This window comes from Pteropus alecto, unplaced genomic scaffold, assembly GCF_000325575.1.
Source record: "Pteropus alecto unplaced genomic scaffold, ASM32557v1 scaffold11, whole genome shotgun sequence".
Classification (NCBI taxonomy): Eukaryota; Metazoa; Chordata; class Mammalia; order Chiroptera; family Pteropodidae; genus Pteropus; species Pteropus alecto.
In genome coordinates, this window is record NW_006431956.1 from 11,372,600 (window position 1) to 11,388,097 (window position 15,498).

The 15,498-nt window shown below is 37.0% G+C and overlaps 1 protein-coding gene across 1 annotated transcript in view; it reads right to left on the minus strand.

Annotated features, from left to right (window-relative positions):
- Positions 1–15,498, minus strand: part of NEBL (nebulette) — a 150,834-nt gene that overhangs the window by 15,512 nt on the left and 119,824 nt on the right. Inside the window, exon 25 of the mRNA XM_025043398.1 lies at positions 13,824–13,973. Coding sequence (XP_024899166.1) covers positions 13,824–13,973 — 150 coding nt within the window. The remainder of the gene's footprint in view (positions 1–13,823; positions 13,974–15,498) is intronic.

Below are 15,498 nucleotides of genomic sequence, written 5' to 3' on the forward strand. Positions count from 1 at the left end.
AGGGAAAGGCAAAAGAAACAGGGCATAAATGCTGGGGAGATAAGCACATCAGGCTGGCTGTGCTTCACAGAGGCTTCTCTTTTTGTCATTGGCTTTTTTGTGGTAAACTCTGGAGTTTAAATTCCATAAGTTTATGTGTGTGTGGTTGATGAGGTGTGCCAGACCATTTCTGGAAGAAATTATAGTGAGAATAATTCATTCACTTTTGAAAAAGCAAGCTCGAATCACAGAAAGCAGCATCACTTCTGAAGCAAATGGCTTTTAGTCTTTTTCAAGTATCATTTTAGCATTTGAGAGGTCTCTGATGTGCATGTGTGTGTGTGTGTGTGTGCTTAATCTTTGTTTCTTTTTCTCATTGTCAATGGTATCCATTTTTTTCCCAGAGCAATTGTCACCTCATCTTGTATGAATAATTTCAAGTCTGTGTCCAAATCACATCTCCTAATATGACTTCAACCACTTTCCCACTAAGCAACAGAGGCCCCGTGATAATTCTCCCTAACAATTTTCAACATAATTCTGTAAAACAGTCTGAAAATGTTACTCCCCCAAGTCAGCATCAGAATAGTGACAAGCTCTTCTCCCACAGACTTGTTAAGAACTTAGTTGAAAATACAATTAAATCCAAGTGATTATTTAAACATTTTCTTCTCTAAACTTAAGTAATTGTTTATAATGTTGCTTTAATCAAATGCAAGTTGAATATTTAAAGATTTCTAATTACTTGTTAACTGCAAAAGGAAATATATACACATTATGTACTTTTCAGAACTACCATACATATATATTACTTTTGACCATTTCATTTATTTATTTGGCTTAGTTATCTCAAGTATGAATTTATAATGTACCGTTTTGGGATTCTGCAGTTCCTTAATATTGAGAAAATATACAATTAGTTATATTTTAAATTATCGCCTAGAAAAGCAGTATGTTCTGATTTCAAAGCTAATCGGTTTTCTCTATAAAAAACAAGTGTGAATGTTCTCTGACATAACTGAGCTAAGACATAATATGATTTGAATAAAACTAGAGATTTAAGAATACCTGCTATTTTGCCTCAGCATAATCTAGCCAATTTACTTCTATATTTAAGATTTGAATTTCAACTTGCATATTTTTTTTCCGATTTGTTACTTGTTTTTAGCTACCTAAACCAGGATCAACTCCTCGACCTGTAACTATAACCTAAATCACCAATAAAAGCTGGATTGTCACTGAAGGAAAAAAATTATTTCTGCCCCCAATTACAAAGTCTTTAATAATATTCTCATGGCACACTCATGTGCATGCTATCCCCCAAAACAAAACAAAAAAGAAAATATAGGAATGCACAGTATGGACATACATGTAGTTTCCTGACAAGAGCTACAAAATGTGGGGCAATCCTTTGAGAAGATGAAACCAATAAAGACCTTGAGAAGGCAGGTACACAGGGATGCTGTTTCTATTTGGTAAAAGCCGTATCACCAAGACTAGCTTTGGGACATAAATTATACCATGACTGAAAAGTCAGCTTAGAGCAAATCTCAATTTTCCTTACTCAATACAATTGCAAATATTGTGTAAATCCATCTTACACAGGAAGATTCTTCATTTAAGTACAATGAAAGAAATTCTCATAATGTCATTGCAGAGGATATTCTGCAAATACTGATTTTTATGAATAAATACACACATATATATATATAATATATTTTTAAAGACTTAAAATTGGGCTATGCATTTGGTTTGTCTCTTGTGCTAATCAATTCAAATCAATTCACCTCTTAGGTACTATCATCAATCCCAAATAGTTCCCAAATAGTTTTGCATTAGACACACTGAGTGACAAGCCACACTAAGTATCACATATAGATACATCTCAGTATTGATTACGTTTCTGAATAAGAAGGTGTATCTATATTTCAACCGATAAACACCTATGAAATGAACTCATTGTGTACCTGACATGATTTGAAGATAGGAAAATGTACGGAAATGAATGTAAAGAACTATCTGGGTCTCACGGAGCCCAAGCTTCAAGTTCAAAGCTAGGGCTGGAGAAATAAGCAGGTATGAAGAGTCATAGTCATGTAGGGAGGTGAGCAACAGGTCATTGTGATCAAAGACACACACTTATAAGGATGTTTAGACAAGATCTAGGTAAGAACCTAGGTTTGAGAGACAGACTAGTAAACAACAAGTTCAGTACACATGGGTCAGGAATAGCATGAAAGATAAAAGCGAAGAACCAGAATGGCTGGAAGATGAGCCATGGGCAGATGAGGAATACTGTAGGGGGAAGATTAGGCAATAAGGAAACGGGCCACAAGAGAAGCAGCATGACAACCAGCCATGGCAACAGGAGACAATGAACAAACGAAATGCAGACACCTAATATATCATCCAGCTGTATCAGCCCATGGAAATTTTAAGTAGTTCCTGTAAGTCAGGATCCCATCCCTATGCCTACTGGCCTGGGGCTTGGGGCGGAAGGATGTGGGGCACCTGGATGAAATAGGAAGTTGGGGATCACAGGGAAATTCATAACTCCGAAAATAAAATTATGACTTTACTGTTTGATGTATAAGACAGATATGTAAATATGTAGGTATAAGCAGTCTATTACCTGACCTGGACATCAGTTTGATCCATAAAAACCAAAAACTACTATTTCCATTTTCATTTCGATTGTTCGACAATATGAAAAACAAGAATACCTATTCTCTCCTTTACATATATGCCACTTGACAACTTATAAAGCTCTTCCAAAGTTTTCTTACTTGATGCACATGCTATAGCCACATTTATATTTTTCCTGATGATCAGACCTCCTCTTTTTCTCAATCAACTCAGCTTCACAGGAAATACACTTTTAATGTTTTATAGTTTGCTACTTTAAGTGTCAGATGTTTCTCCTTCATACACAGATGGAACCCTTTGATTTAATTTTGGCAAATCAATGAAAGACACATGTGCATCTTGGAACAGGTGCTATTCATTAGTATTTAATCCTTTCCCCAATTTCACACTCAGAAAAGGAAACTTATGACATTTCTTTCATTCCAAGTCTCTTGATACTAAGAATATGAGTTTCCCTAAGCATTTCAAATTCAATCAGAATCCTAAATCTTTTTCTTGGGGGAACAAAAGAACTAACTAAAAGTTTTGAAAATTTGCTTTGAAACGTTTTGAAATTTGTAAAAATTTCTATAAATTGTACCATGTGTGCTTTTTTATAAGCTAGATAGCTAAACATAATCATGTGATATTCTAGTAACTGGATTTTACCTTATAAAGGAATCGTTCATTTTCCTATACATTAGTTTCATCACAGAGATTTAGTATTTCAATCATCAATTATTTGAATGTTTTCAAACATGTATGGAGATACTAAAACAGCACTTTTTTTGACAGACACTAACAAAGTTCTCAAACTCGGATAGGAAATAACACTCAAAAATGGTGGAGAAACACACAGCTGAGAGTCTCTTGTTGAATGTATTTGCTTTACAGAAGTCAGGCCAAAAAGGAGTTGGATTTTTTTCTGGAGGCTGGAGACTGCCAATCAGTAATCAGAAAACTGAAGTAGTGGCTACAATAGAAATACTGGCAAGTTTATTTTAAATGAAGACCAAGAGTTCAAAACCGGGAGTGTGTTTTCTAGTAGGTTGTTCCGGTTACCTCATTTTAAAACTACGTTCGTGATTAAAAACTAATAACTCTGAACTTCGATGCCATCTATAAATCATCAAATGTAAATCTTCCATGGGAAAAGAGAACCAACAGACTTATAGATTCTAGTCATATTAAAAGAGACTTTGAAACACTGCTGGTTGGATATACTTCACTTCCAAAATACATTAACAGTTTATTACTGTACCCGAATTTAATATTTCTGTTCAGTTTAATGGCGAATTTAACTTTTAATGATGGCTATTGTCCTTAGTAACTCACATCCCCATGATCGTTGCTGAGTCTAGGAAAGTGATGATTTGTTCTTGCATTTTCCTCCTTTTATTTATCATTTACCCATTGAGCTCTTCCCATCCTGTGCTAGGTACTGGAAGGGAACATTTTTCTTGGGGGAACAAAAGTACTAACTAAATGAATGACACATTCATTCTGTCTCTACAGAGTTTATGATCTAACGATAAACTAGAATATACTGAGCTAGAAGCCATAAAAAGCATGAATTTCAGAATTCTGATGGGCACTTCTACTTTACTGAGTCCCTACTGAGGACAGATGTCATAACGAAAATACACGAAACAAAACACTAAGATGTATGTATATGAGAACAGAAGTATTAACGTAGGGATGATTTACTGATTTCTTGGTTATGAAAGGTCATTGGTTGACTTAGGCTTTGTCATAAACACAAGTTACAATGTTACATTCCAGTGATACATCTTACATTACTGCTTTTTAAAAACTTATAATAAGAGTTATTATTGCACTGTTATTCTCAAGTCTAATTAGCTTTAAATGGACATTGATAAAGACTAATGCCAAGTTTTAGTAATTTCACAGGTGGCAAAGCTTTTTCTTTATATTTCAGATCAAATTTAATTTGAATATATTTATATATTTCATACTGTTTATTGAGTGTCTATTGTAACACAAGTACTATTCTAGGTACTAGTTATAAAATAGAGAATAAAAGCAGGCAGAAAGATTCTGTTCTAATAGAGTATATATCCTGGGGGAGATATAGGCACTATACAAATAAACTGATTAATACATAATGAAACATCAGGTAGTAAAAAGAGTTATGAATATGTGCCCAGAAGTAGAATTGCTGGATCATACTGTAGTTCTATCTTTAATTTTTTTGAGGAACCACCACAATGTGTCCCATAGTAACTGCTTCATTCTATATTCCCATTGACTGTGCATAATGGTTCAAATTGCTCCAAATCCACACCAACACTTCCCTTTTTGTTTGGTTGGGTTTTTTGATAACAGCCATCCTAACAGGTATGAGATGATACCTCATTGTGGTTTTGATCTGCATTTCCCTTATATTGAGGAGATATCTGGTGCTCTTGTTCATTGGGGACTACTCACAATAGCCAAGATATGAAGAGAACTCAAATAACTATCAACCGATGAATGGGTAGACAATGTGATATAGACATACAATGGACTATTATTCAGCCTTAAAAAGGAAGAAAATCCACCTTATGCAACAAAATGGAAGAACGTAGAAAATTTTATGCTAAGTGAAATAAGCCAGTCACAAAAGAACAAATACTTCATGATTCTACTCATATGAGGTGTCTAAAGTAGTCAAACTCATAGAGCAGATAATAGAATTATGGTCACCAGGGGCTGGGAGGAGGATGGGGAATTGTTCAATGGGTATAAAGTCTCAGTTATACAAAATGAACAAGTTCGAGAAATCTGCCGTACAACATAGAATCTATAGACAACAATACGGTAATGTGCATTTTAAAATATGTTGATGACAGTTCTCATATCATGTGTTTGTACTACAACTGCCCTCTCCCACGAGAACACAGAGAAATGTACAGGTGGTGGATGTTTGTGCTTTGATTGTGGTGATGGTATCATAGTACAAAAGCTTATGTCCAAACTCATCAAAATGTACACATTAAATATGTGCAATTCTGTATATAAAGTATGCCTCAATAAAGCTCTAAAAAGAGTTATAAAGAAAATAAAGCAGAGTAAGGAGATAGAGAGTTACGGGTGTATATGGGTTGAGTGCCTTCTATGTAGAGTGATCAAGGTAACCCTTTCTGATTAGTTGACATTTAATCAGAGACCCGATGGAAGTAAGTGAGCCACACAAACACCTGGGAGAGTGCTCCAGGCAAAGGGACAAGTGGTTGCAAAGGCTCAAGGTAGGAGAATGCCTGGCATGCTAAAATAGCCGAGAGAACTGTTTTAGCTGGAGCAAGGAGGCTGGCGGAAGGTGACATCGAGGGCCAGACTATGCAACACCTTGCAGACCGCATGTCTCAGTTTTCAGTATGAGGGTGATTGGAAGCCATTAGAGTATTTTGAGCAAAAATATAATGAGATCAGGTGAAAGTTTTTAAAGGAACACTGGCAGCTGGGCGGAGGCCAGACCCAAAGTGGCAAAAATAGAATTACAAAGACCAGGAACCTATTTCTGCAATCTCAAGCAGATAGGATGATGATTCGCTCAGGGAAGGAAGTGATGAGAAGTGGCTGGATTTGGGACGGATATATTTTGAAGACAGAGCCAACAGGCTCACAGAGGGACAAGATGTGAAGCATGAAGGAAAGACAGGTGATAAGAATGATGCTAAGTATTAGGGTGAATGATTGTGTCATCAGCTGAAATGGTGAAAAAAACAAAAACAAGAACAGGTGTTTGTTTGTTTGAGAAGACAGGAAATAAGATTTTGGTTCCAGACATAAGATTTGAGATGCCTATTAAACATCCAGCAGTTGACTATTTTGTCTGGAGTCTGGGAATCAATAGAGTGGAAAGGTGCTTTGATTTTAGTGTTTCTGCTTTTGTACATAAATGACAAATGTCAACAATAAGACAGGCTGTGAAGTTTGGAATAAAAATCCACAATGCTCTCTCCACACCATTAGCCCCTTTAGATGACTACTAAAAAAGCCTCTGGTCACTTGATGTCCAAGGAGTTGATGCTCCAGTAAAACTTAAATTATCCAGTGCAGAATAGATTCTAAGACAAGCTTCCAAGGCAGAGACTTAACTGCCTACCCGTCTAGGTAACTGGTCCTCCAAATATCTTCTAATCTCCTACAGGTGAAACACTAAGGAAAGTGCCCTGAAATTATGTTCAGTTGAACCCTGTCTCTGAAAAGACTTAGCTCAGCACTGCCATACTCTGGTTCCAGTCTTCCTTTTCTGCCCACCTGCTGACACACACAGCCCCTGGGCTCCAGATGTGCCAAAATGCACCAAGCTTCCAGTGTTCTGCGTTCTCTCATATGCTACTTTTCTGCCTACAACTCCCCTCCCCTCTCCTCCCCTCCTCTCCTCTCCTTTCCCATCTCCTAGTTAATTCTAAACCTACGCTATATTCCACCATAATGCCTTCCTGAGCAAAATGGGTTTATGCATCTGGTCCACTCACCAGAATGTGGGTTCTTTGAAGACAATAGCTGTATCTTTTGTTCTTGTGGTCCCAGCATCTCACACATATAGGAGATACCACATAAATGTTTGGCGAATGAACAGATGGAATGATGGGTGCCTATAAAATGCCAAGACAATTGGCTACTTAATTGGTATACTACCCTCTGGGATGCCTGCAGGCAATATACTGACAATTCCGGAATGCACTGAGGCATGTCTTGCAACCTAACGTCTTTTGAGAACACATTACGTGGGATGGAGTGCTATAAGCACAGCCCAACTAGGGCTGTCACAGGATTCGGAAATTTGTTAAGGCAGGACTAGGTCGTCCCAGTGAGATTCTTTCACAGCAAAATGAAAAAGGTCACAAGCTCAAAGCGCTGGAAAGGGCTATTTGAAAAGTGTTATCTGCTTCCCCTTTGCCATCATACTTGTATGCTCCGAAGGAAGACCGAAACACATAAAATACTGAAGCAAAACTGGACACAAATTCAGACTGAGAAGGGTAAACAAGGGATGAGACTGCAAACATAAAGACACTAGCGGCAATACAGAGCACTGTAAGTTAAGGAAAACCGAAGAAATACAAAGTGGTACCAGAAGGCAAATACACATAGCAGGAAGAACGCAAAGATCAAAGAAAACCTCGCCGTGATATAAGCAGAAGCCATCAGGATTATTTCCACTCCAGGAACTGTATCAAATGAAAATAAGTGAACTTAATCTAATACCAAAAGGCAATAAAGATCATTTCAAATAATACCATTCAAGAATCAACCCAAAATTCAATGAATTTTAAATAAAAGCCTCCTTAATTGCATCAAAGTAACACAATAGAGATGTAAAATGAAAACCCTTTGGTAACTTAATACCTTGGAAAGTAGACCGAAATGTAAAGAAAACCCAAAATAATCACATAAGAAAATGAAAATATTCATCGATCAAAGCAAGATGGGAAAATATCATGAGAAACACATAACTAAAACAATGATAAAAACTTAAAGCAGAAGGCTTCCATGTTAATGCTCATGAAAACCAAATGGGAATGATGAAAACACTGTACTTTAGCCTCAAGGAAATGAGCTGATTGTTTAACCCTTTGTGCTAACAATCAGAATTTTCTCTCACAAGAAGAACCCTAAAACCGATGACTCTAATAATTGCCCAGCTGCTTAATCCACGAAGTAAACAGGCCACCACCAGGACATAAACACATTCTCATACATAGAAGGTACAGAAAGAAAATAAAAGTTCATTTAAGTTTATGGCACTTAGCTGAGGAAATGTAAAATTTCTTAGAAAGCTTCCTGTTCTATATCCTTCTCATTATAGATGTGGAATCTGAGCCTAATAAAGTCAGATAATCTCCTGTGAACCCAGACCAAGTGGAGAGAGAGTCAGGGTGAAGTTCAATGCCATGTTCCCCTGCACAGCGTGGTGTCCACTATAACACAGTGCTGCCACACACCCCACCTGACAGCAGAGAGACAACCCAATTATTATTAAAGGACACCTCTCTAGGACATAAAAAAATTTATCATAAAATGTCTTAATCTAAAAAGAAACTATAAAGGCTGGACCAAAAAAAAAAAAAAAAAAGGGCATTTCTAAATCCTACAAACATATTCTTTTGCTTCATCTTACCACTAATGTGTATTTTTCTATAATTCTTTTCAATTTCTAGGATAGTATTTAAACAAACAAAGGCTGTCATGACCAGAGACATTAAGGTTTTCATCAAACAGTTGTCATCGTCATAAAAATGTCATCCTTCTACATAGTCAATCATCACCTCCTCACCAGGGCCCAGCATAGCGCACATTTCAAAGAGGACCCTAAATTTCAAAGCAACCCAAAAGTCATGGATACTACTCTTTTTCTTCCCCACCAGAAAAAAAAATACACTGGGACTGTTTCCACTTTAGGCTTTTTTCAGCTATGCTTTAATGTTATTGAAACATATCAAAACATCATCAAAACAAAGATGTAAGAATTTTCTTAAAAGGCTTCCAAGATGGAATTTTCTATTTAAAAAATCGTATTTAGATTTATATACGCAGTTCTAGTTTTTAAAATATTAATTTATTGTACGCCTCAAACTAATGTAATGTTATGTATTGGTTATATCTCAATTAAAAAAATGAGCGAGCCAAAAAAATATAATTTGACCATTTCATTCACCAAATATTTACTGAGTGCTTATTCTAAGAGCTGGAAATAGATTGGTAAACAAATCAGCCAGTATCTGTGCTCTTGTGGGACTTTTTAGTGAGACAGAGATAGACAAGCAAAAAAAAAACAAATATATATCTCAGGTGGTGTCAAATGCTATGCAGAAAAAAAAACAAGGTAAAAGGACAGACAGTACAGGAAGGGGTACTATTTTATCTCTGGTAGTTAGAGGTCTATCCGATAAAGTGACATCTGAACAGCAACATGAAGAAAAATGAGGTGAGGCAAGCAAATATGGGGGTGGTGGGAGCAGTAAGCACAAAAACCCAGGTAGGAGCTTCCTTGGGAGGTTTGAGTAAAGCTGGTAGTTAGACCAGGACGGGGGTGGGTGGGGAGGGTAGTGGACTAGCGTGCTGAGAATGGCAGGAAATGAGTTCAGGATGGCAGCCAACACCCAGATTGATTGAGAGCCTATCAAGTAGCAATAGTGAGGATTTGGGTTACGTTCAGATTGAAATGGTAGCAGAAGAGTGACATGATCTGACTTATGTTTCAAAAAGATCCTTCCATTTTTAATTTTTTGAGGAACCTCCATATTGTTTTCCATAGTGGCTGTACCAGTTTGCAGTCTCACCAGGAGTGCATGAGGGTTTCTTTTCTTCCACATCCTTGCCAACACTGGTTGTTTGTTGACTTTTTGATAATAGCCATTCTGACACATGTGAGGTGATATCTCATTGTGGTTTCAATTTGCATTTCCCTGATGATTAGTAATGTTGACCATTTTTTCATGTGTCTGTTGGCCATCTCTATGTCTTTTTTAGAAAAATGCCTATTCAGGTCCTCTGCCCATATTTTAATCAGATTTTTTTTTGGATGTTGAGTTGTATGAGTTCTTTATATACTTTGAATATTAATCCCTTTTCAAATGTGTCATTAGCAAATATTTTCTCCCATTTAGTGGATTCCCTTTTTGTTTTGTTGACGGTTTCCTTTGCTGTGCAAAAGCTTTTTAATTTATGTGGTCCCATTTGTTTCTTTTTGCTTTTGTTGCCCTTGCCTCGGGAGGCATATCCAAAAAGATACTGCTAAGAGTCACGTCAAAGAGTTTATTGCCTATGTTTTCTTGTAGGAGTTTTATGGTTTCTTACATTTAAGTCTTTGCTCCATTTTGAGTTCATTGTTTTGTATAGTGTAAGAGATACAGATTTCCAGCTATAAAATTAACAAGTCACAGGGATGGGAATACAGTTAATAACATCGTAATAACCTCGTATGATGACAGATGGCTACTAGACTTAGCGTGGTGATCACTTTGTTAGGTATATAAATGTTGAATGACTACGTTGTACAACCGAAACTAATGTAATATTAACTATATCTTAATTAAAAATAATTAAAAATTAAATTAAAGATCCTTTTGAATGCCAGGAGAAGAGACTGAGGCAGAGGGTTGGCAGCATGGGTGGCAAGAGCAGAAACAGGGAAGTTGGTCAGGAAGCTACCGTGATGATCTGAGGGGACAGAGAGCGGCAGCTGAAATCAGTCGTGAGGGCAGAGCCAGGCACAAGCCGTCCGATTCTGGGTGTCTTTTTCCTGATAGAGCTGACAAGGTTTGCTAATGGGTTGGATGTGGGATGTACGTGAAAGACAACAGTGGAGGGTGACTCTAAAGGGTTTGCCTTCAGACCCTGGGAAGTTGCAAGCTGGGAAGCATGAAAAAGTAGCAGAGTTGGGGTGCGAGGAGGTGGGGAGTGGGGAGATGCTTTGGGGCATATTAAGTTTGATACGTCACTAATCATTTGAATACAAACATAAGGTGCCAATTGGTAGAACGTGCTTTGCTTTACTTAAAATAAATGTAAATTAGGAGTATACTCCCTTGTATCCTAAAATCTTTCAAGTAAACACAAGTGTCTTGTGGGTATACCGCCACTTATGTTTGTTATAAAACTTATTGGTACTTCTTTGCTTTTGCAATAGAGGTCACTTCATACCTCCTATACCTCAATTTCCAAAATAGGAAATGTCACTGAAGACACAGCATCTTGGCTTTGTGACCAAAAAAAAAAAGAATGACAGAAGTTTATAAATGCCTCCAAAGAGTCAGCTTTTCTTACAAGGCATTATTTGAGTTCCTGGAACTTCTTCTTTCCTGCCAAAAACCTCCCCTCTGCCACTTTCCATGAAGTCTGAAATTCCTCTATTTTAAAAGATATAATTACTACCTCTTAACTATGTGTTATTCTTACTCAAATTCTAGTAGAAATGCAAATATATTTATCTATATCTTCCATCAGTGGAGACATGTTCTCATTCATTGGGTATAGTAGAGGATACCCTTGCTAGAAATAATTAGAAAAAAGGCATGACGGCTTGAGAAGAGAACAAGATAAACCAAAAGCACTGGGTTTTTATAACACAGCTTTGGAGCCGAGGATGGAACTGGAGACAAGTGAGCATGGACTTGGTCTGCTGGATCAGCGGGAGCTGAGATACTGCAGGACGGGGCTCTGCGTTCTTCTCTACATAGATTCAGCTAAGACCTTAACACTGACAAGGACAATGACCTTCCACGCTCATCTCCAGTGCAGGCTTCTCCTCTAACTCTGGCTGTCGATGCCTCCATTGGAATGTCCCATTGACACATCATTTCAGTGCTCTGTTCTCTCTACCAGAAACATTTTTCTCCCAAAGCCCCCTTGGCCTAGTTAACTTCCGGTCAGCACTCATCTCTCAGCTCAAACCATCTTCCCTGGGGAAGGCTTCCCTGACATCAAAGCCAGAGGAAATTCCCCTGTAATACATCTTGTAACCCACCACCTCCCCGCACCCTCCTCTCATACTGCTTACTCTCCTCATAGTTATATGTAATACTTGGGTAATTATCTGCTTAATGTCAGGGTCTCACACCAGGCTCCGAGCCCCTCAGAGCAAATGCATGTCTCTTCTGCTCACTGCTGTATGCCTTGCCGGATCCAAGCCCTTGGCTGGTGTAAGACAGCACTCGATAAATAGTTGGTGAGTAAATGATGGTGAATAAAAGAGCGAATGCTGCACCTTTTTATAGACAGTCTTGTATAGATAGTGAAAAGGGCACTGCGGAAGCAAAGAGTCTATGGGATGTCACATTTGGGAGAGACACCGACTCCAGTATGCTGACCTGAGTTAAAGTTAAATCAGGTCGATCAAAATTTGTTCTTGTATTTGCCTTGGGTTTTATTTATCTCATCATTCTGTACCTCTAGAACCACAGACACACTGAGGGGAGAAATCCATAGCCCCAAATTAAAAAAACAAAAAACCCTCAAAAAGTTACTGATCCCTTTGTTAGAGAACCAGACCCAGACAGGGGAGCTCACTCCCGTCTACCTTATCTACGATACGACAAAACTAGTTTATAAATATGTCACTAGAATCACAGAGAAATGAGATCTGGAAACACTTTCTACCAAGGTGAAATCTAAAAGAAAAAAAGAAAAGGTCAAACTCATAGACGCAGGGTATAAAAAAGTGGTTGCTAGGGCCGGAGGATGGGGAAAATAGAGAGATCGGTAAAACGGTGTGATAAATTCAGCTATCACAATGAATGAGGTCTGAGACTCTCATGTAAATTATGGTGGCTATAGTTGATAACACTGTATTGTATAACTGAAGTTTTCGGAGAGTAGAATGTACATGTTCTCACTAAAAATAAGAATAATAAATAAATCTTCAATAATAGCTTTATCAGCAGGATTAGTTTACCATCTAAAACAATTTCAACTAAAAGTTCTAGATCTGACCCAACAACTTAGATGCAGAAAACAGAAGGTAGAGGGAAAGGGTGGATATGTAAAATATAGAAAAGTTTATTTGGGAGAATGGGGTGAAGGGTTAAGGAAGTACACATTAGTAGTTGATAGATGGTCATGGGGATGGGGAGCACAGGGAATGCAGTCGGCATTAATGTAATGGCTACGTGGAGGACCAGAAGAGAGAAAGAACAACCAGGGGGATCACTTTATAAACCATATAAATGTCTAACTAATGTACTGTATGCTTGAAACTAATAAAACGAAATTAAAAAAAAAAATAACATCCCAAGTATCATACCAATTTCTTTGTGGCAAGATCTAACTCTAACTGCAAATGTTCATAAATATTTAAACACACACATTTCATAGCAACCTCTTGGCCATGCAAATGTTTCTATACGAATGAATTTCATAATGGAATCAGATACAAACTCTGCAGAACTCAAGTTTCCACTCTGGCTGTGTATATCCATCACATACAACTCCTGTGAAACAGATTCGCGTAGTATATCCCAAGACTCTTTTGTCATTAAAGATCTATGTGCAGTGAAAATAGTGAAGATGGGAAAACCAAACATGCAAAAACGCAAATTAGTTAGTTTAAAAAAAAAAAAAAAAGATTCGACTTTCTAAACACGATTTAAAATTTTCAAATACACCCAGGCTAAATGTTTATGCAAAGGTGAAGGATGTGTTAAAAACACACGTGTGACACATTTTAAAAAATGAATGAATTTTCTTTGAGAGTGGTTCATGCTTGATACCTCCTTCATCAGATGGCCTTGTTGCCTCACTGCAGCATGAAAAACTAGGGTAAATCTCGGAGATTTCGGACTTGTCATCTCCCAGACCTGTCCCAAAAGTGCTGCTCGAATGAGATCGAGACCGCTGTCTCCTATAGTGACTCGCCTTTTCTATATTGGAGGGAAAACATTCATACTTGTGATTAAAGCGAATCGAAGAACAAAGAAAACAAAAAACTACTTAGAAGATTAACAAGAAAGAAAAACAATCCTTTATTAATAATCCAAAAGCTCAGCTATCGTAGGTTCTAATTACCTATTCCCAAACGTCAGGATACATTGCGTCAATTATGTAAATGACCTAACAATCATTTAGACTCATCTTTTTATCTATTAAAGGAGAGATGGGGTATGGGAAATTGACGAGAACTAAGAAAACATTAGCAAACTAATAAATTTCTATCAAGTGTAAAGTCTGGTGATAATTGTTTTCAAGTATCACCAGGCATATAATATTTGTTGCTTAGTCCTTATTTTTAGAAAATTAAATGACGATTTGGCTGATTATGTAGATAGAATTGCCTATAAAAGTATTAGAATTCCTATTTTGCCTTGGGCTTTCAATTTTATTAATGTCAACAATTAAATCTAGAATAAAAATCAAGGGACAGGGCAAGACCTAAATGACCTATAGCTCTTTATAATTGTTTAAAATAATTGCATAACTGTCAAAGCTTCGGTTTGCTAAACACGATCTGAAAGTCTGAAATGTCAAACTATGCTATCGCTATACCCAAATATCCAAGCAAAAGGTTTTTGCTTTTAATTATAAACACACAGTCTAAGTTAAAAGTCAAACTTCTGACATAAACTATAATTTCGCACTAAATAAAAACTCAGAAGTAAATTTTAAGGATACTTGAAAGTCTATTTTAAGATATTTATGATGCTACACAGAAAACTCCCCACTGTTTTATATATAATTCTTTAAATCTACCTTTAAAATGTCGTAACGGTGTTTTTCATGAAACCAATCTCCTTTATGTCTTAGCAGTTTAGTACAATCTAAATAACTGCATTTGAAAGCCAAGAAAACTTATTAAATCATATTCACTAATAAAAAGCAGATGTCAGTAAGCTCTAGATGCCTTTCTAAATGAATCTAGAACTAATTTGGATGTACTGAGAGTCCTTTTACAAGTTTCATTTTCATAAATGATTAAAAGTATTTTAAAGCAGCCTAGCACTTTTTGTGGTTTTTCGAATCCTCAACTTTAAAATTTACATGACACAGTTGGCACAATGAACCTCTACAGCTCCGTGTAGCTTCGCTTTCAGGACAAAAACCACATAAATGAGGAGGAACTCGAAATGCAAGCAGTACCAGAAAGCATATGCAGACTTCTAGACTGGATATTGTCTTCGAGGGGATCGATGTCGAAGATGGAGCCAGGATCTGTGCGCCAAACTTTGAGGTCTTTTACCAAAGGGAAGAAATCAACAAATCAAGAATGAATAAAAAAAAAAAAAAAAAAGAAAGAATTAAAAAAAAAAAAAAAAAAGTCAGCACCAAAAAAGTCAAGTGAAAGTCTGGAAAAGGATGGTTGTAAAGAGCAAACATGTGATAAGCAAACCCACGCTGCTGCAGATGTCAGAGGAGAACAAAGGGAATTCACACTCACCGGGATATACGAGA